This window comes from Callithrix jacchus, chromosome 3 (genome assembly GCF_049354715.1).
Source record: "Callithrix jacchus isolate 240 chromosome 3, calJac240_pri, whole genome shotgun sequence".
NCBI classification, from domain to species: Eukaryota; Metazoa; Chordata; class Mammalia; order Primates; family Cebidae; genus Callithrix; species Callithrix jacchus.
Window position 1 is genome coordinate 110,136,857 of NC_133504.1, and position 18,274 is coordinate 110,155,130.

The 18,274-nt window shown below is 37.7% G+C and overlaps 1 protein-coding gene and 1 long non-coding RNA gene across 7 annotated transcripts in view; one reads left to right on the forward strand and one right to left on the reverse strand.

Annotated features, from left to right (window-relative positions):
• Positions 1-10: 10 nt before the first annotated feature.
• LOC144581799 (uncharacterized) lies at positions 11-1,460 on the forward strand. Its single transcript, XR_013533028.1, has 2 exons — positions 11-125; positions 1,291-1,460. It is a non-coding gene; the product is annotated as an uncharacterized LOC144581799 (long non-coding RNA).
• Positions 1,461-3,877: 2,417 nt separating this feature from the next.
• Positions 3,878-18,274, reverse strand: part of NUDT9 (nudix hydrolase 9) — a 32,665-nt gene continuing 18,268 nt past the window's right edge. For 5 of the 6 annotated variants that reach the window (XM_017970432.4, XM_002745618.6, XM_054253167.2 and 2 more), the window contains 4 exons: positions 14,307-14,418; positions 12,202-12,348; positions 10,077-10,161; positions 3,878-4,381 (listed from right to left, as the gene is read on the reverse strand). In XM_017970432.4, coding sequence (XP_017825921.1) covers positions 4,203-4,381; positions 10,077-10,161; positions 12,202-12,348; positions 14,307-14,418 — 523 coding nt within the window. In that variant the 3' untranslated portion in view covers positions 3,878-4,202. Of the gene's footprint in view, positions 4,382-4,907; positions 5,018-10,076; positions 10,162-12,201; positions 12,349-14,306; positions 14,419-18,274 lie in introns of all 6 variants that reach the window. The other variant, XM_078366870.1, reaches the window with a different exon arrangement.

The window sequence follows — 18,274 nt, forward strand, 5'->3', positions numbered from 1 at the left end:
TGGGAGGCAGGGGCAAATAAGGAATTGTGGTGAAAATATCTTCATATAATAAATTATAACTATAATCTGTATTATCTATTTTGACAGAAATAATTCTCCCACTGCTATGCCAGATGTTACACATGGTTAGTAAAATCTCCAAATTCCTTCAAGCATTGATATCTTTTAAAATATTTTTATCATTAAAAGTTTAATTGCCTCTGATTCTATCCATAATGGTAAATTAATAATATGATGAAAGTAGGTGTAAACAAGACCAATTAAATGCAATGCTTTCTTCAAAGGATGTATCTTAAAGTCAGTTTATTAGAATTCCAAAAATATTTTAGATAATAACCACCACCAGAAGTCCTAAGCATAAGAAAACATAATCTTAAATAAGAGTAGCCTCTCAAAGTGCTCAGGATTTTCAAGTTCCCTCTTTAGCCACCAAATACTTAGTTTTTTTTTTTTTTTTTTGAGACAGAGTTTTGCTGTTGTTACCCAGGCTGGAGTACAATGGTGCAATCTCGGCTCACCGCAACCTCTGCCTTCTGGGGTCAAGCAATTCTCCTGCCTCAGCCTCCTGAGTAGCTGGGACTATAGGCACGCACCACCATACCCAGCTAATTTTTCAAATACTTAGTTTTTAATGTGGTTAAGATCTTAAGGAAGCTTTGCATATCCTTCTATTTGAGTTTGAAATGCTTTCAAAAGCTCAAGAACACCTGCTGACAAAACAAACACTGACTGTGGCCCTTTATCCTTAGATTATTATCAAACTATCTTTGGCCAAATTATGCAAACAACTTCAACAATGCTAGCCAAATCAGGTGTGGACCTTCAATTTCAAGTCACGAATCATAACTGCAATACTATGAATAACATAGGTACTATTTATGTAACATATACTCTTCCAAGTTGCATACTTAAATAATAAATCATAAAAGACTCTGAACCTTAGTAGGGAATATAATAGACAAAACAGGTTTTCAACCAGTCAGACCGTGATTCAAATCCCAGCTCAACTAACAAATAAAACCTTAGGCAAACTTTCTATCAATGTATTCATTTGTGAAATGGGAATACTACTACCTAATAGGATGTGGTAAGAATTAAGTAATATAATACAGATACTCAGTAAATGACAAGTGTTATTATTTATTTTACTAAATGTCTCTGTAATTTTTAAATCCCTTTTACATAAGACATAAGGAAAATAAATATGAGGGGAATATTACCTAGTGATTTAGCAAATAGATGTTCCTCTAGGAATATCTGAAACTAACATTTTTGTTTTTTCTATTATAGATGATGCTGGATATTTACAGTTATCAGATTATCTACTTCTATCTTATCTATAGTTTGATCATTTTGTATACTGTGTACATGTTCCAGTGAAAACTCCAAAAAAAGTAAAGAATTTATCTAGACCATGTGCTTTAGTCATACTTTAAATAAACCTTTAATATAGCCAAGTATCTTTATTCATGGCAGTTCAAATGTATCAAAACTATTAAATAGGCTGGGCATGGTAGCTCACACTTGTAATCCCAACATTTTGGGAGGCTGAGATGGAAAGATCTCAAGCCCAGGAGTTCAAGACCAGCCTGGGCAACATAGGGAAACCCCCATTTCTACAAAAAAATTTAAAAATTAGCTGGGTGCGGTGGTGCATGCATGTGATCCCAACTAATTGGGAGGCTGAGGTCGGAGGATTGCTTGGGCCCTGGAGGTTGAGGCTGCATTAAGCCATGATAGCACCATTGCACTTCTAATGGTGCTATCATGCGCAACAGAGAGAGACCCTGTTTCAAAATTACCATGAAACACAAGTAAATGCCAAAATTTTAAGAAAAATTGCTCAGACTTTTAAAAGAGTTTTTGTAAGTGGCTTCAATTTTGGAGAACTCTACTCCATGCTAGGAAGAAGCAATTTCTTCCTGCCAAACAGTGAAAGTAGAAGCCGACTCTTCTATGCAGAAAGAAAACCATGTAACCTCTTACTCAATGAGCAGATCCCATCCTCATCAAGTGTTAATCCCTTATTTCTCACTGTAGGGTAGGGACCAGGATTTTATGAATTTTTAGAAGTTAATACTGTACATAAGCCTTATTTATAACCATTCCAGAAGGGTTTGAGGTATCCTGAGATCAAACATTCTAACGTGTTTCAGGAAAACCTGCAGTCATAACCAAGGGGGAAAAAAGCCGCCTATCAGTTCCATTCAGGTTTACCACCAAAAGTTCTGACATCAAATAAAACAAAAAACAGAAAAACACTTTTGTTTTACCTTAACCCTATTTCTGCAGTCTAGCTACAGAGTAAGCCTAATGTTTTTCAAACATCTGAGGGAAGGAAAACGATCATGTCTCTCTCCCCTAAAGCTTTTCTTGAGATGCTCCAGCTGTAACCCAATCCCACTTAGGTTCACATCACAGGGCTTTCCAAAGGAGAGCCTTAGCCAGAATGAGACAAACATGTCCACTAAGACAAGGCAGTACTACTTTTCTTTCCTCTTCCTTGCTTCCAAAAACCCCTAAAGCACCAATCCTCTCCTTTCCTCTGGGATTTATAGCATTAGTCATAGTTTTCTCAAAAACCTATTTTAATCGTTAATATTTCTTTAACAAAAAACACTTCAACTCATAGAGACCTCCACCTCTGTTCCTCATTTTTTTAGAACCAAAAAAATTACTTAATAATTATATATTGATCATATATTAAGATATTTTGGATATAATGTATCCATATATTTGTAATAATAATTACAAACCATTTTACTTGTTTTTTATTATTTTTAATGCAACTACCAAGAAGTTTAAAATTCACATATGGCTAACATTTTCTTTCATGTTTGTTTTATTGTTGTTCTTAGTATAGAAGTACATGTGCAGGTTTGTTACATAGGTAAATGTGTCATGAGGGTTTGCTGCATTAGTTATTTTTCCTGATCCTCTCCCTCCTTCCACCCGCCAGTAGGCCCCAGTGTGTGTTGTTCCACTGTGTCCATGTGTTCTCACTATCTAGCTCCCACTTATAAGAGAACATGCAGTGTCTTGTTTACTGTTCCTGCATTAGTTTGCTAAGGATAATGGCCTCCAGCTTCATCCACGTCTCTTCAGAGGACATGATATCATTCCTTTTTATGGCTACATAGTATTCCAAGGTGTATATGTACCACATTTTCTTTATCCAGTCTATCATTGATGAGCATTTAGGTTGATTTCATGTCTTTGCTACTGTGAATAGTGCGACAATGAACATATGCGTGAATATGTCTTTATAAAAGAACAATTTATATTCCTTTGGATGTATACCCAGTAATGGGATTGCTGGGTCAAATGTCTTGAAGTCTTTGAGGAATCACTACAGTGTCTTCCACGATGGTTGGACCAATTTACACTCCCACTAACAGTTCTTGTTTCTCTACAACTTCACCAGCATCTGTAATTTTTTTCTCCTGTCTGATTTCAATTCTTTTCTGAACATCCATTTTTAACTGGCTTACAACATATAGTAGTTTCACTAGACTGAAATGAACGTATTGACTTAAATTACTGACTTCCTGGATTTTTTTAATTTAGAATTTTTGAAAGTGAGAATATCAGCTCTTGTTCACTGATCTTGATCTCTATTGACTAAAAGTGACAAAAATTTCCTCTTAAAACTGATTCCAAAGTCAAGAAAACAGTTTCCATTTTCAAAATTAGCTTCAACAAGATCATGTGAAGCAAGTAATTTAAAGAAAAATCAGATGAAACATTAAACTATACAGCCAATGGTGGTTCTTCTCCTAAAAGAGCTTGATGTTGCAGGAACACCCTTCAGGCCTTAGAAGATGGGGAGAGCAGGAGGGAAGGCACTGACAAACAAGAACTAGATGGAAAACAGAAGTTATAGCTGATCAAGAATTTATCTTTATTCTGGTTATGATTCTTCAAAGAGCATTAGTTGTTTAAATTTCATTTAACCCATGCTTAAATAGAATACATACAAAATATGACTACTTATATTCCTTTTGACCAAAAAGCTGAAAATTCTGTGTTCTAGTTCATCTCACTCATTTTATTCTGACGTGAAACACTCTAAATGTAAATCGTTTTGAAAGTAAATAGGCCAAGTGGCCTACCCAGCCCTTTTTTTGGTATAAATTCTGTGATATTGCCTCTTTTCAGTACATGCTGCTCTGTGGGCCTTTGGCTTACATGGAGACCACCAGCTATAACCCATGGCAGTCAGGTTCCGCATCCTCACTCCAGTGCGCATCTCGTTTCTCAGCCACAAGATTGATGAATTGAGAATGACTGGCATAAAGCTTCAGTTTATCATTGATGTCCACCCATCTCACTTTTCCAGCATCATCTCCAGCTTCTAGGGTTAGATTATCCATTATCTCACCTGGTTACCAAAGAAAAACCATCACCAAGAAAAATTAACTTCTGTTTTAGCATATATATGTCATCAAGTATTCGTACTTAAAATAATCTTAAGTCATCATTGTACTAGCTGGCAAAGTGAATTAAAAACTAGATTATTCCATACCTGGTCAGCAGAATGAATAAAAGAAAAAAAACTAGACTATTCCAAAATGCCCAAATTTTAACCAAGTCCCTAAATTTTAGGTAAACACACAATATACAATAGGAATTTATCTAAATTTTAGGTAAATACACAATACACAAAAGCTTTCCTTTAAAAAGTAAGATTATCCTTAAAAAAGAGATCATATTATATGAATATGAAACCTTACATCAAAATCAATCCCAGAGGGATTAGAGATTTGAATGTAAAAAAAAAATAAAACAGGGAGGCCGAGGCAGGTGGATCACGAGGTCAACAGATCAAGACCATCCTGGTCAACATGGTGAAACCCCGTCTCTACTAAAAAAAATACAAAAAATTAGCTGGGCATGGTGGCACGTGCCTGTAATCGCAGCTACTCGGGAGGCTGAGGCAGGAGAATTGCCTGATCCCAGGAGGCGGAGGTTGCAGTGAGCCGAGATCGCGCCATTGCACTCCAGCCTGGGTATCCGTCTCAAAGAAAAAAAAAATAAAATAAAATAAAACAAAACAAATTATTGGTGACTCTTAAGTCTTAAGTAGAGTTTTCTAAGCATAACACCAAACCAAACATCATAAAGTATGTTTAGGTATTTAATTTAAAATATTTTAACAAACATAAGTATTTATAAATAGATTTATTAAAATATGTAATACAGTATTTTGGGAGGCCAAAGAAGGTGGATCACCTGAGGTCAGGAGTTTGAGACCAGCCTGGCCAACATAGTGTAACTTCATCTCTACTAAAAATATAAAAATTAGCCAGGAGTGGTGGCACATGCCTGTAGTCCCAGTTACTTGGGAGGCTGAGGCAGGATAATCACTTTAACTCATGAGGCGGAGGCTGCAGTGAGCCAAGATCACACCACTGCACTCCAGGCTGGCAACAGGGTAAGACTTCATCTCAAAAAAAAAAAAAATTGAAATTAAGATTATCAAAAAAGTGAAAAATAAGTGCTCCCAATCACTGTTGAGAATATAAGTGGCATATTTCTGTAGGAAATTTGGCAATGTTTATCAAGAGCTTTAAAAAGTAAGTGTTCTTTGATAAGCATTCATTTCATAAATATCAGAGTACATCTTGTCTACCAGACTCTATACTAGACAGTGAAGACACACTAAGCAATCCAGTAATTTCACTTTGAAGAATTTATTCTAAGGAAATAGAGACAAGCCTATTAAAGTATTCAAAGCTAACATTACTTAAATATTTTATTTTTATTGTATATTTTTTGAGATGGAGTCTTGTTCTTGTCAACCAGGCTAGAGTGCAGTGGTGCGATCACGGCTCACTGCAACCTCCACCTCCAAAATTCAAGCGATTCTCCTGCCTCGGCCTCCCAAGTAGCTAGGATTACTGCCGCCCACCACCATGCCAGGCTAATTTTTTTGTACTTTTAGTCGAAACAGGGTTTGTACTAAAACCCACCATGCCCAGTGGATCACAATATATTTCTAATTGAAAACCTTGGCCACGCACGGTGGCTCACACCTGTAATCCCAGCACTATAGGAGGCGGAGGCAGGCAGACCACCTGAGGTCAGAAGTTTGACACCAATCTGACTAACATGGTGAAACCCCATCTCTACTAAAAATACAAAAAATTAGCTGGGTATGGTGGCGTTCACCTGTAGTCCCAGCTACTCAGGAGGCTGAGGCAAAAGAATCACCTGAACCCAGGAGGTGGAGGTTGCAGTGAGCTGAGATCATTTTGCACTCAGCCTAGGCAATCGAGTGAGACTGTCTCAACAACAAAAAAAAAACCTCAAGCAATAAAACAGAATGCAGCGTATAAGCTCACTTTATTTAATAATAATAAAAAAAGCTATATGATATCTTAAAGAAGATATAACAAAATGTTAACTAACAGTAATTATTCTTGGGTTATGAAATAACTGGTGTTTTTTACATTTTTCCTCTTTATATCATCTATTGATAATGTAAAGATGATAGATCTATCTAAATACCTTTCAATAAATGTATGTTACCTTTACCTTTATAATAAAATAATAAAGCTACTTCTTAGAAGAGAAGAACTACTCTAATATTTTAACAAACCAGTTTCTAAATTCCAGTGCTAAAACCATATGGTTCTTTGTGCAATCCTCATTGCAACTACAATATCCAACCATCAGTGAAGAAACAGAACTAAAAAGTAAATTTAAATTCAGAAGTTAAATTCAAGTATCATGTTCCTTATCAGAATTAATAATGTCCGAAAGGTTCTTTTTTACTCCCTACTCTGGTCACCTAATAAATTACATAAAACAAAATTTTAAGTTTAAAGAAGCCTGGCCTGACATGTAAAGAGACTGAAAATGATCAGTCCCATCCATCCTCACAACAAAAAAGCTGAACAAGCTGAAGATCAACAACCCTCCTTAGATCCATCAGAAAACTGAGGTCACAGAGCACACTGCCATGCCAAAAACTGGAGAGACAGGCAAACACAGAGAATCATAACTTACCAGGGAGAGAAACCTACCACTGGAGTCAGCATCCAGTAGGAACACTTAAAGGGTAACTGACTAACTGCTGAAAGCTGACCTTCGGACTAGCTTGAAAGATAAAATCTCCTAGGGGCGCAACCTTACCAGTACAAAGCAGGGCCTACATTTTAGTGAGTTTTAACTCCAAGAAAGCCACCAAGATCTCAGGGTGAAGACTGGAGAAAAATCCTCTCTCTCTTCCAACTTGGAGAGGGGGAAAGGTAACCATTTTGAAATACACCCAGATCACTCTCCCTCAAGGAAAACTATTTTACCAAACCCTAACCAACATGAAGGAAAGGAAATACCCAACTCCAGCCCCTGCTGGATGTCCTGTCTCTCCTAAGGATGAGGGAGGAAGGAGGGAAGCTGAGAAGCACTTATGAAGGTCACAGCCCAGGGCCACAGCCTCACTAAAAGACTGAAATCAGGGCCGGGCGCGGTGGCTCACGCCTTTAATCCCAGCACTTTGGGAGGCCGAGGCGGGTGGATCACGAGGTCAAGAGATCGAGACCATCCTGGTCAACATGGTGAAACCCCGTCTCTACTAAAAATACAAAAAATTAGCTGGGCATGGTGGCGCGTGCCTGTAATCCCAGCTACTCGGGAGGCTGAGGGAGGAGAATTGCCTGAACCCAGGAAGCGGAGGTTGCGGTGAGCCGAGATCGCACCATTGCACTCCAGCCTGGGTAACAAGAGCGAAACTCCGTCTCAAAAAAAAAAAAAAAAAAAAAGACTGAAATCTAACCATGTATTCTCCTGCTTCCCCTTGCTCTAGAATTTACCACCCTATCTATCAACAGGGCTCCTGTTTAATAAAAGGGGAAGACAACTGAAAGAAGAGTATGCTTCAGAACTGTATGATTCAGATCTTATTTAAGAAGTCTCCAGGGAAATCCAAAACTAGAGGAAATTTTAGCCTCTGATACTTACAGCTACAGCAAACAAAAAACACAACCTAACTCCTAGCCGGATAAACATAAAACCTCAAACTAAAGAACTATTTGCCTTAGTTCCTTTTACTAAATACATCACGGTCAGTTTTCAAAAAAGCACTACAGCCAGGTGCAGTGTCTCATGCCTATCATCCCAGCACTCTGGGAGGCCAAGGTGGGTGGATCCCTTGAGGTAAGTAGTTCGAAAGCAGTCTAGGCCAACATGGTAAAACCTCATCTCCAGTAAAAATGGTAGAAGGAATAGAAATATAAATGGTGCCAGGAACTTCTCCCAAGTTCAACAAGCAAAGGCACAGAATATAGAAATGATAATCTTCTAGTTTTAGCCCATTTTATAAGTGAAAAAGCTGAATTCAAGAGGACAAATGATTTCGCAAATCTACAAAAATTAGCTGGGCATGGTGGTGTACCCTGTATGTTGTACCAGATATTTGGGAGTCTGAGGCAGGAGAACTGCTTGAACCTGAAAGGCGGAAGTTGCAGTGACCTGAGATTGTGCCACTGCACTCCACTCTGGGTGACAGAGCAAGACTCCATCTCAAAAAAAGAAAAAAAAAGGTGGGGGGGACTACAAAGCATGCTACAAGGCAAAAAACATAGCCTAAAGAAACAAAGCAAGCATTAGAACCAAACTCAAATATGGCAGAGATTTTGGAATTATCAAAACAATTTTTTTTAAGTTTAAAGAGAGAAAAGGGTAGGGTAAAAATAGCAAACAACCCATAAACTCTATAATTGACCTCTGGAGGGTCAGTCATTGTTTTTAACTCCAAAAATAAGTAGTTAACAAATTTATCAGTACTAAAGTTGTTCAGACTTACTTCTAAGTTACATCTGCATATTTCTTCTAAGTTTTCAATACTAGAAGGATAAACTCTTCTAATACACCTTAGTGGAAATACAGAAGGAATGAAAAATGGTGCCAGGAATTTCCCCTAAGTTCAACAAGCAAAAGCACAGAATATAAAAATGACAGACCGGTTGGGCACGGTGGCTCACACCTGTAATCCCAGCACTCTGGGAGGCCGAGGCGGGTGGATCACAAGGTCAAGAGATCGAGACCATCCTGGTCAACATGGTGAAACCCCGTCTCTACTCAAAATGCAAAAAATTAGCTGGGCATGGTGGCACGTGCCTGTAATCCCAGCTACTCAGGAGGCTGAGGCAGGAGAACTGCCTGAACCCAGGAGGCGGAGGTTGCGGTGAGCCGAGATCGTGCCATTGCACTCCAGCCTGGATAACAAGAGTGAAACTCCATCTCATTAAAGAAAAGATAAATAAATATAAATTAAAATGACAGATCTTTTATTTCTAGCCCATTTTACAAGTGAAAAAAACTGAGTCCAAGAGACCAAATGATTTGTACAAGGTTACATAGCTCAGAAAGAGCCATGAGTGGAATATTCATTTCACTTCTCTAGCGTGGTGCCCCACTTTTATGCTACAAATAAAAACAAATCCAATTTAGCAATAAAATATGTTTCAAGGGAACTATTCAATGTGTACATTAAGATCAAATTAATTCTTAAGAGAGCAGATTTTTTTCCTTTCTCCTTCTGTAATAACAGTTTTGACCCTCCTCATAAAAGTTTAAAATTCCATGTACCAGAAAGAACATTCATTTAAAATTGTTTCATTACTTGGAATTTTTTGTTATTGCTTCGCATTTTAACAACCCAAGATTATTATGAAAATATTTCAAACAATAAGATATAAATCCCATTTCCTTTATCATTGCCATACTTCCTATCCAAATCCCAGTTGCGTTTGTTTTACAAAAAAAAAGAAGGAATCATAATAAATAATCTGACATCTTTAGAGTGTATCATTTTAGCCCACAGTTTCAACCTTAATTTCAAATGTTACCGGTGGATTAAAGAAAATTTAGTCACCAGTGATAATTGTTTTGAAGATTTCTCCTATGTAGTCCTTTAATATCACCAATTTTGCTTTCCTATAACTGCAATCCTACAATCAATAGTTAATTGGTTTAAGATGCTAAAATAGTCCAGATTTAATCATGTCCTGGTGGGCTACTCACTTAAATTGATCCTTTAATCCCAATCAGTTTAATAAATATAAAGTTACCTGTTTCGTCATGGTAGTTCACAGCTTCTGTCTCCATCCATGCATTATCGGTGTTTCGAGGATCATCAACATATCCCTTATATATCTATTTTCAAAAGAAAGCAGATTTTTAAAAAGTCCAAGGTGTAATGAGTGCAGCAGAGCATGTGACCTTCACTAGCATCAGAAATGTAAATATCCTGTTGCACAACATGAACATACTTAATGCTACTGAGCTGTACATTCAACAGTTTAGATGGTAAATTTTATGCTATGTGTTTCTATCAAAAAGTTTTTTAAGAAATGTAATTATTGACTGGGCACAGTGGCTCACACCTGTAATCCCAGCACTTTGGGAAGCCAAGGCAGGTGGATCACCTGAGGTCAGGAGTTCAAGACCAGGCTGACTAATAAGGTGAAACCCCATCTCTACTAAAAATACAAAAAAATTAGCCAGGCATGGTGGCAGGCGCCTGTAGTCCCAAATACTTGGGAAGCTGAGACAAGATAATTGCTTAAACCCAAGAGGCAGAGGTTGCAGTGAGCCAAGATTATACCACTATACTTCAGCCTGGGAAACGGAGCAAGAATCTGTCTCAAAAAAAAAAAGAAGAAATGTAAATATTATAGAACTTTGAATGTAGTGCTTCGTGTGCTTGTTTCAAATTTCCCACAGAACAATATTCTCTTTTGAGGCAGCTTTAAAAGTAACAAAATCCTCAACACCTCAAACTCTAATTTCAGAATTTGAAAATAGTCAGATTTGGGCTATATGATTTTTTTAAAGAGTCCATAATTTAAGTATTTTTTCTGTGGTTATACTTTCCAAAATACTAAGGTAGATTCTTCTAGTTAAAGAAGATCTATAAGTAAAACTAAAGATTACTACTTAAGCTATTAATACACTAAAATATTTGAATCTAGTCATCTAACACAAACATAACAAAAAAATCTGGACAACATAAATAAATTCCAATTCTGAAAAGAAAACAAGCAATCCAAATAAAAACCGACAAAAAAGAAAAAAAACTATTATTTTCTTATTATTAGTGTGCATATACCTTGTACAGTATTGTTTTTAAAGCCCAGAGGCCAGGCTCATGCCTGTAATACCAGCTCTTTGGGAGGTCAAGGTGGGTGGATCACCTGAGCCCAGGAGTTCAGGACCAGCCTGGGCAACATAGTAAAACCCCATCTCTACCAAAAAAAAAAATTAGCCCAGTGTGGTGGTATACACCTGCGGTCCCAGCTACCCAGAAGGCTGAGATGGGAGGATCACAAGAGCCCAAGAGGTTGAGACTGCAGTGAACCATGATCATACCACTGCACTCCAGCCTGAACAACAGAGCAAAACCCTGACTCAAATAAAAATAAAAATCACAGAGGGTATATGTATGAAATAGACATGAGACTTAAATAGTTATCGACCAGAAAAATCTCTGCATGACATAATTTAAAACATAACTGTTCTTTTAGACACAACTGAATTCATGCACATACAAAAGGTTTCCTGTTGGATAGATACTCAATATGTAAGAAAATAGTTTATAGGCAGGGCGCAGTGGCTCATGCCTGTAATCTCAGCACTTTGGGAGGCCAAGGAAGGCAGATCACTTGAAGTCAAGAGTTCAAGACCAGCCTAGCCAACACAATGAAGGCCTGTCTTTATTAAAAATACAAAAATTAGCCAGGAATGATTGTGGGTGCCTGTAACCCCAGCTACTCCACAGGCTGAGGCAGAAGATCACAAACCTGGGAGGTGGAGATAGCAGTAAACTGAGATGCTGAGATGGTGCCACTGCAATCCAGTCTGGGTGACAGAGGGAGACTCCATCTCAAAAACAAAAAGAAAAGAAAAAGAAAAAGAAAAAAGAATAACCAAGAAGAAAAAAGTTATTATAATAAATGATGTAAATGACCTGAATATAGATCATTTTAGCCTATGTAGCCCAAAGTTGAGCTATAAAACTTTATATAGAAACCTGTTTACAGTGAAAATCTATAACCTGCTTTTGTGAATATATTTTAAATACACAAGTATTCCCACTGTATTTAGAGAAGGACCTACTAAATTTCCAGGTCAACTTTTAAGTCATTTTCATCAATCTACAGAACGAAATCCCTCCTAGGAAACACTATTTCTTACCACTAGATGGTCTTCGTTGAAGAGTTTGTGCAATTTTTCCTCTATTTCTCTCTTTTCAGCACTGGTTTTCTGTAAGGTGTTGAGAGCTTCCTCGCCAAATTCTCTTTTCAGTGTAGCACTTATCTTCTCTCCTGGATCTACCATGCCCTGGGAGTCACATTTAAAAATTTGGAAAAAGGGCTCAGTTTTGATTTGTTCAATAAATATTTACTGAGTGGTAGAGTTAACATTTATTATTCAATCTGCCTATAATAGTGATCCCCATTTCTCTGTGACACGCTGCTCTCTAAACCATCTGTTGCTAATAGAAGGAGCCAATAAGGATACCTCATGTAATTGGCCACAGTGACTGGTCTAAGGTTAGCCTATGGCAAACTGAGCCAATCAAACCAATTTCCTGGTTCTTGCCAAATTCAAAGGAAAAAAGGCTCGAGGTAAGAAAGAATACAGCAATTGATTATTCCCCCATTGTTTTTCTATTCCAGCCACACTGACCTCTCCTCAATGTTCCCAGAAGACGCCTAACATGCTGCCACCTGAGCGCCTTTGCACTAGATATTTCTCTAGATATCTGCATGGTTCACTAATTCATTTCCTTCAGATAGTTATCTAAATGTCACCTCCTCAGGGAGGTCTTTTCTAACTGCCCTGTCTAAAATTGCAATCTTCCTAGTCCCCTACCTCGCTTTTGTTTCTTTCTTAGTACTTCTTTCCTTCTAACATGCGATATATTTAACATATATCTTACATTATATGTCTCCCTGACTGGAATGTGAGCACCAAAAGACAGATTTGTTTATGTTGTTCTGTTGCATCCTCAATGTCTAAAATATTAGCTGACAAAAGGAAGATACTAAAAATACACTGATTAGATAAATAACTGTCAAACTGATCTCAATTACAGCAGTTCCCTAATAAGAATTTCAAATAACAATAAAAATATAAGATCCTATGGCGAAATAATTATTACGTTATTGCTTTCAACCTAAGTGAAGTTTGACTATTTCATAGAAATTAGCCTAAATTTTTAAGAGTCAGTTGAGATCCTTATTTCCATTCAATTTTTATTCTACAAAGAAGAAAACATTCTTGCAGATAACTGTATGTTTATAAAAAGTCATCCTCATATCAAACTATCTCCATTTCACAATATGGTATAAAATATAAAACCCTCTACAACACACATACACACTTTAAAAGGCCACTTCAGGCTGGGCATGGTGGCTCACACCTATAATCCCAGCACTTTGGGAGGCACCGAGGCAGGAAGATTGCTTGAGGCCAGGAGTTCCAGAACAGCCTGGACAACATAGTGAAACTCCGTCTCTACTAAAATTACAAAAATTAGCCAGGTATAGTGGCACACACTGTAATCCCAGCTATGTCGGGAGGCTGAGGCACATGAACTGCATGAACCCAGGAGGCAAAGGTTGCAATGAACCAAGATCATCCCCATGTACTCCAGCCTGGGCGAGAGAGTCAGACTCTGTCTCAAAAATAAATAAAAAATAAAAGGCCACTTCAAATATAGCACTGCCATAAATTCAAACTACAAGCCAACAAAAGTATACTTGTCTTGATGACATTATAGAAATTATTTAAATGACAAGGAACAGTAAATAACAAAAGCTAATTTTTACATGTTGTCAAAAGTTACCAGAATTCAACCAAAAAGTGCTTAAAAATACTACCTTGGGCTTGGAGTGGAGGATAAATTCTGAGATGGGACCCAACATAATGAGTGCTTATTTGTATGTGATCTCTAATAATCCTGTGAAGTAGATATCTTTATTTTAAAAATGAGGGCATGAACTCCCTATCGCCCAGCTGCAAGTGGAAAGCCCAGAAAACCGCCCTACATCTAAGGTCAAAGCTCAAGTCCTTTCCCAAGGGTGTCAGAATTAGATGCAGATTCTAACGGCTTGGATTATCCTAAACTTGTTGCTGACAGTGCCACTTCATGCAGGGATGAAAAACAAAAGAATTACTAATTGAAGTGGGAAGGAATAGAGGAAAACGGAATAGAAAAGATCCACAAACAATAACCCTGTAGTAAGTAAAGCAACTAAAAAGAATGTAAACACTTACTTTATTGTAATGCTTACCCCTGGGATTGCCCATTCTCCACAGTCTTTCCTTTTGATTGCAACAAACTGTAAGATGTGTTTCCCAGAAACAGGATGTATGATTTTATTTCCACTGCTATCTCTTTTCCATCTGTGAATAGTAATGTAAAATCATAACTGATTTACAACAAAACTAAGGTTCTATCTCAAACTTGAGACAAAGTTACAAAGTCATTCTTCTTTAAAACAGAGTATATATAAATTTATCTCAAATCAGCTAGTTTTATTAAAAACTGTTTTATATTAGAAATATTCTATATTCATCACTGTTAAAACCAAGACAAATGTCTACATTACCTAAAAGATACTATATTAGCAGTAATGAAAATTCAGGATACAAACAATTTTTACTACTTCAAGTACTAACAAAAGAAGTAGCAGAATAGAATTTGAAGAAAAGATTACCAAAGTTATTTAAAAATAATTTTATAAATCCTTTTTTAAAAATTACTGGTAGTCGCCAAGCGCAGTGGCTCATGTTTGTAATCTCAACACTTTGGGAGAATTGCTTGAGCCCAGGAGTTCGAGACCAGCCTGGGCAACAAAGCAAGAGCCTATCTCTACAAAAAAGATAGATATGGTGGCATGCACCTATAATCCTACCTACTTGGGAGACTGAGGCAGAAGGGTTGCTTGAGCCCAGGAGTTTGAGGTTGAACTGAGCTAAGATCAACTCCAGCTTGGGTGACAGATAAAGAGCCTATCTCAAAAAAGAAAAAATAAATAAAATTACTGGTAGTGAAAAAGGCCTGGTAGGATTTGCTTTTGGCTGGGGGCAGTGGCTTATGCCTGTAATCCCAGCACTTTGGGAGGCCAAGGTGGGTGGATAACCAGAGGTCAGGAGTTCAAAACCAGCCTGGCCAACATGGTGAAACCCTGTTTCTATTAAAAACACGAAAATTAGCCAAGCATGATGGTGGGTGCCTGTAGTCCCAGCTACTGGGGAGGCTGAGGCAGGAGACTCATTGGAACCTGGGAGGTGGAGGTTGCAGTGGACCAAGATTGCACCATTGCATTCCAGGCTGGGAGTGTTAACAAGGATATAAACCAAACTTTGAACCTGGGCAATCTGGTTCCAGAATCTATGTTCTTTTTTTTTTTGAGACGGAGCTTCACTCTTGTTGCCCAGGCTTGAGTGCAGTCGTGCAATCTTGGTGGCTCATTGCAACCTCCACCTTCCAGTTTCAAGCAATTCTCCTGCCTGAGCCTCCTGAGTAGCTGGAATTACAGGCACCGTCCACCACGCCCAGCTTATTTTTGTATTTTTAGTAGAGACAGGGTTTCACCATGTTGGCCAGGCTAGTCTCAAACTCCTGACCTCATGATCCCCCCACCTTGGCCTCCCAAAGTGCTGGGATTACAGGCATGAGCCACCACACCCAGCCTATATCTTATATTCCATGCATTTCTTATATTCTCTGGATTTCTCGACAAGCATATTTGTAGAGAAGGGGAAAAAAAGAGAAAATCATTTTTGAAAATATTTGTTATATATTTTCATAAAGCATTTACATCAGCACTGTGTAACAGAACTTTTTGTGGTAATGAAAATCTTCTGTGGTGGTGGCTCATAACTATAATCCTAACACTTTGGCAGATTCTAGTTGGAAGATTGCTTGAGCCCAGGAGTTCAAGACCAGCCTGGGCAACATAGCAAGACCCTGCCACACACACACAAAAGTTCTACATCTGTTCTTTTTAATAAGGTAGTCATTTGCCACATGTGACTATTGAGTACAGGCATGAGCCACCGCCCCTGGCCAGAATCTGTGTTCTTAATTACTATACTATCGACTTAAACTGAACAAGCAGAATGTTTATACTAATTAGATAAGAGTAAAGATAAGAAGGCAAATGACGGCTCTGTTCACTCATAAACATTTAGTAGCACCTACTATACATCACATGCAAGGAGCTGGGAAAACAAAGACTCAATAAAGCCATTGCTCTTCAGCCAGCCAGCCAGTTGTGGCTATAGAACAAGGATGAGAAACAGAATAGAGAGATGCTGGCCAGGTATGGTGGCTCCTGCCTGTAATCCCAGCACTTTGGGAGGCTGAGGTGGGCGGATTGCTTGAGCTCAGGAGTTCAAGACCAGCCAGGATAACATAAGGAGACCACATCTCAAGAAAAAAGAGAGAGAGAGAGAGAGAAAGAGAGAGAGAGAGAGAGAGAGAGAGACAGACAGAGATGCTGCTGAGGAGAAGGCAGGACCAGAAAGATGATGAACAGGCCCAGAGAGATGATGAACAACTTGCGTATGTTCTCAGATTTTACTCTGAAGGGACACATGTATGGATTTTAAGCAGAGTAGTTTCTTGCTACTCTATTTATTAGTAAATACATTATCACCAATTTTAAAACAAAATTTCTTGTTCTAACAGAACTAATATATCATGTTACTTGATGAACCTAGTGAACATTTACTGAATATCAATAATATTTCTACACCCTATTACTATTCCCTCCCCAGTTCTAATAGTATACACCTTACTGTCTTTAACCAAAAGTGAACAGAAAATGATACTATGATCAATTATTTGACATGAATTTATTCACGATAATATAGTCATACTTCCCAACTCATTTTGACTCTAAAGGCTCTGCAACTTTTAATAATTATACCTAGACAAACTCTAGGAGAGATACCTGGAAACCTGAAATTTTGACACTTGCCCTGAAGATTCTGAACTAAAAAGTTTATGAAATCCTGAACAATGCTATTTTGAACATGAAGTGCATAATTGAAAGAAAGGCGGGTGGAATCTTTGTTCTGAAAGTGCCTGGGTGATTCTTAGGATTACTCACTAGTGGTGTAATATAAAAAGCACAATATTTAAAGCCACTTACTCCTCATTCAAAAGTCAGATCTACAACGTTTGGGCAAGTCACTTAACCCCAGTTAGTCTCTATTTTCAAATCCTCAAGACAGATATATCAATACCTACTTGGAGGGGCTTTTGTGAGACACAGAAAAACTAATGATGGCACTGACAAGATCCCTATAACAGACTAGTCTAAAAGTAGAATACTTTCAACAATGCTTCTAAGGTTTGACTCTTTCTTCAACATCTTTCATTCTTCTTTCTTCCATTTCTGCTGCCTCTCATCTATTTAGAGGAACTCATCGATTTATTAATTAATGCATTATTAATTATTATAAATTAATGCATTATTGAGATAACAAACAACATCAACCTAAGAGTACAGCTGAAAGCTAGACTCTGCCACCTGTGGGCTCTCTTATAGCCTTGGACCATCTCTAAACCATCAGAGTTAAGCTCAAAAAGTCTACCATTTCAAAACAACTTAACACACAATCACCAGGTCTACTGCCAGCCACTATTTGGTCCACCATAGATAAAGATAAGCTAAATAGATTCTAACTTTCAAGTCTCTGGTTTCCCTTTTCTGCTTCTTGTCCCTTACTAGCATTACATTCCTGTTTCAGACGTTTCATACTTTCCTGGTTTTGGCCAGCTTCACCAAAATCAGAAACTAACACTGCCAGTAATATATTTTTTTAATTAACTCTTTCCATCTCATTTAAACCATAAAGTTTCAAAAGGTATGTGGATGGATAGGTAGGCTGATCAGTAGTTAAGTAAGTAGGTAGGTGGATGGGTGAGTAAGTGGATGGATGGATGGGACAAAGACAAAATGTGAGGTTGGATAAAGATCCTTTTTGGCAGGGAAATCAAGTAAGAAAATAAGACCAAGTAAGTATGGGTGCCTCTTCCGATAACTTGGAAAAAAAAAAAAAAAGCTGCCTTCTAGAGTTAAACTATCAAATCATTATTATATCTCAAATCAAAGAAAAACAGTCTCCTTGAAGAAAGGTCCCCAAAATATCAAAACTAAAAAAGTAACAATAGAGGATATTTGCATTATTTAAAGAAAGAAAGTGACAATTCCATGTGAGGAGATGGTCAGTGAAGGAATTCTAA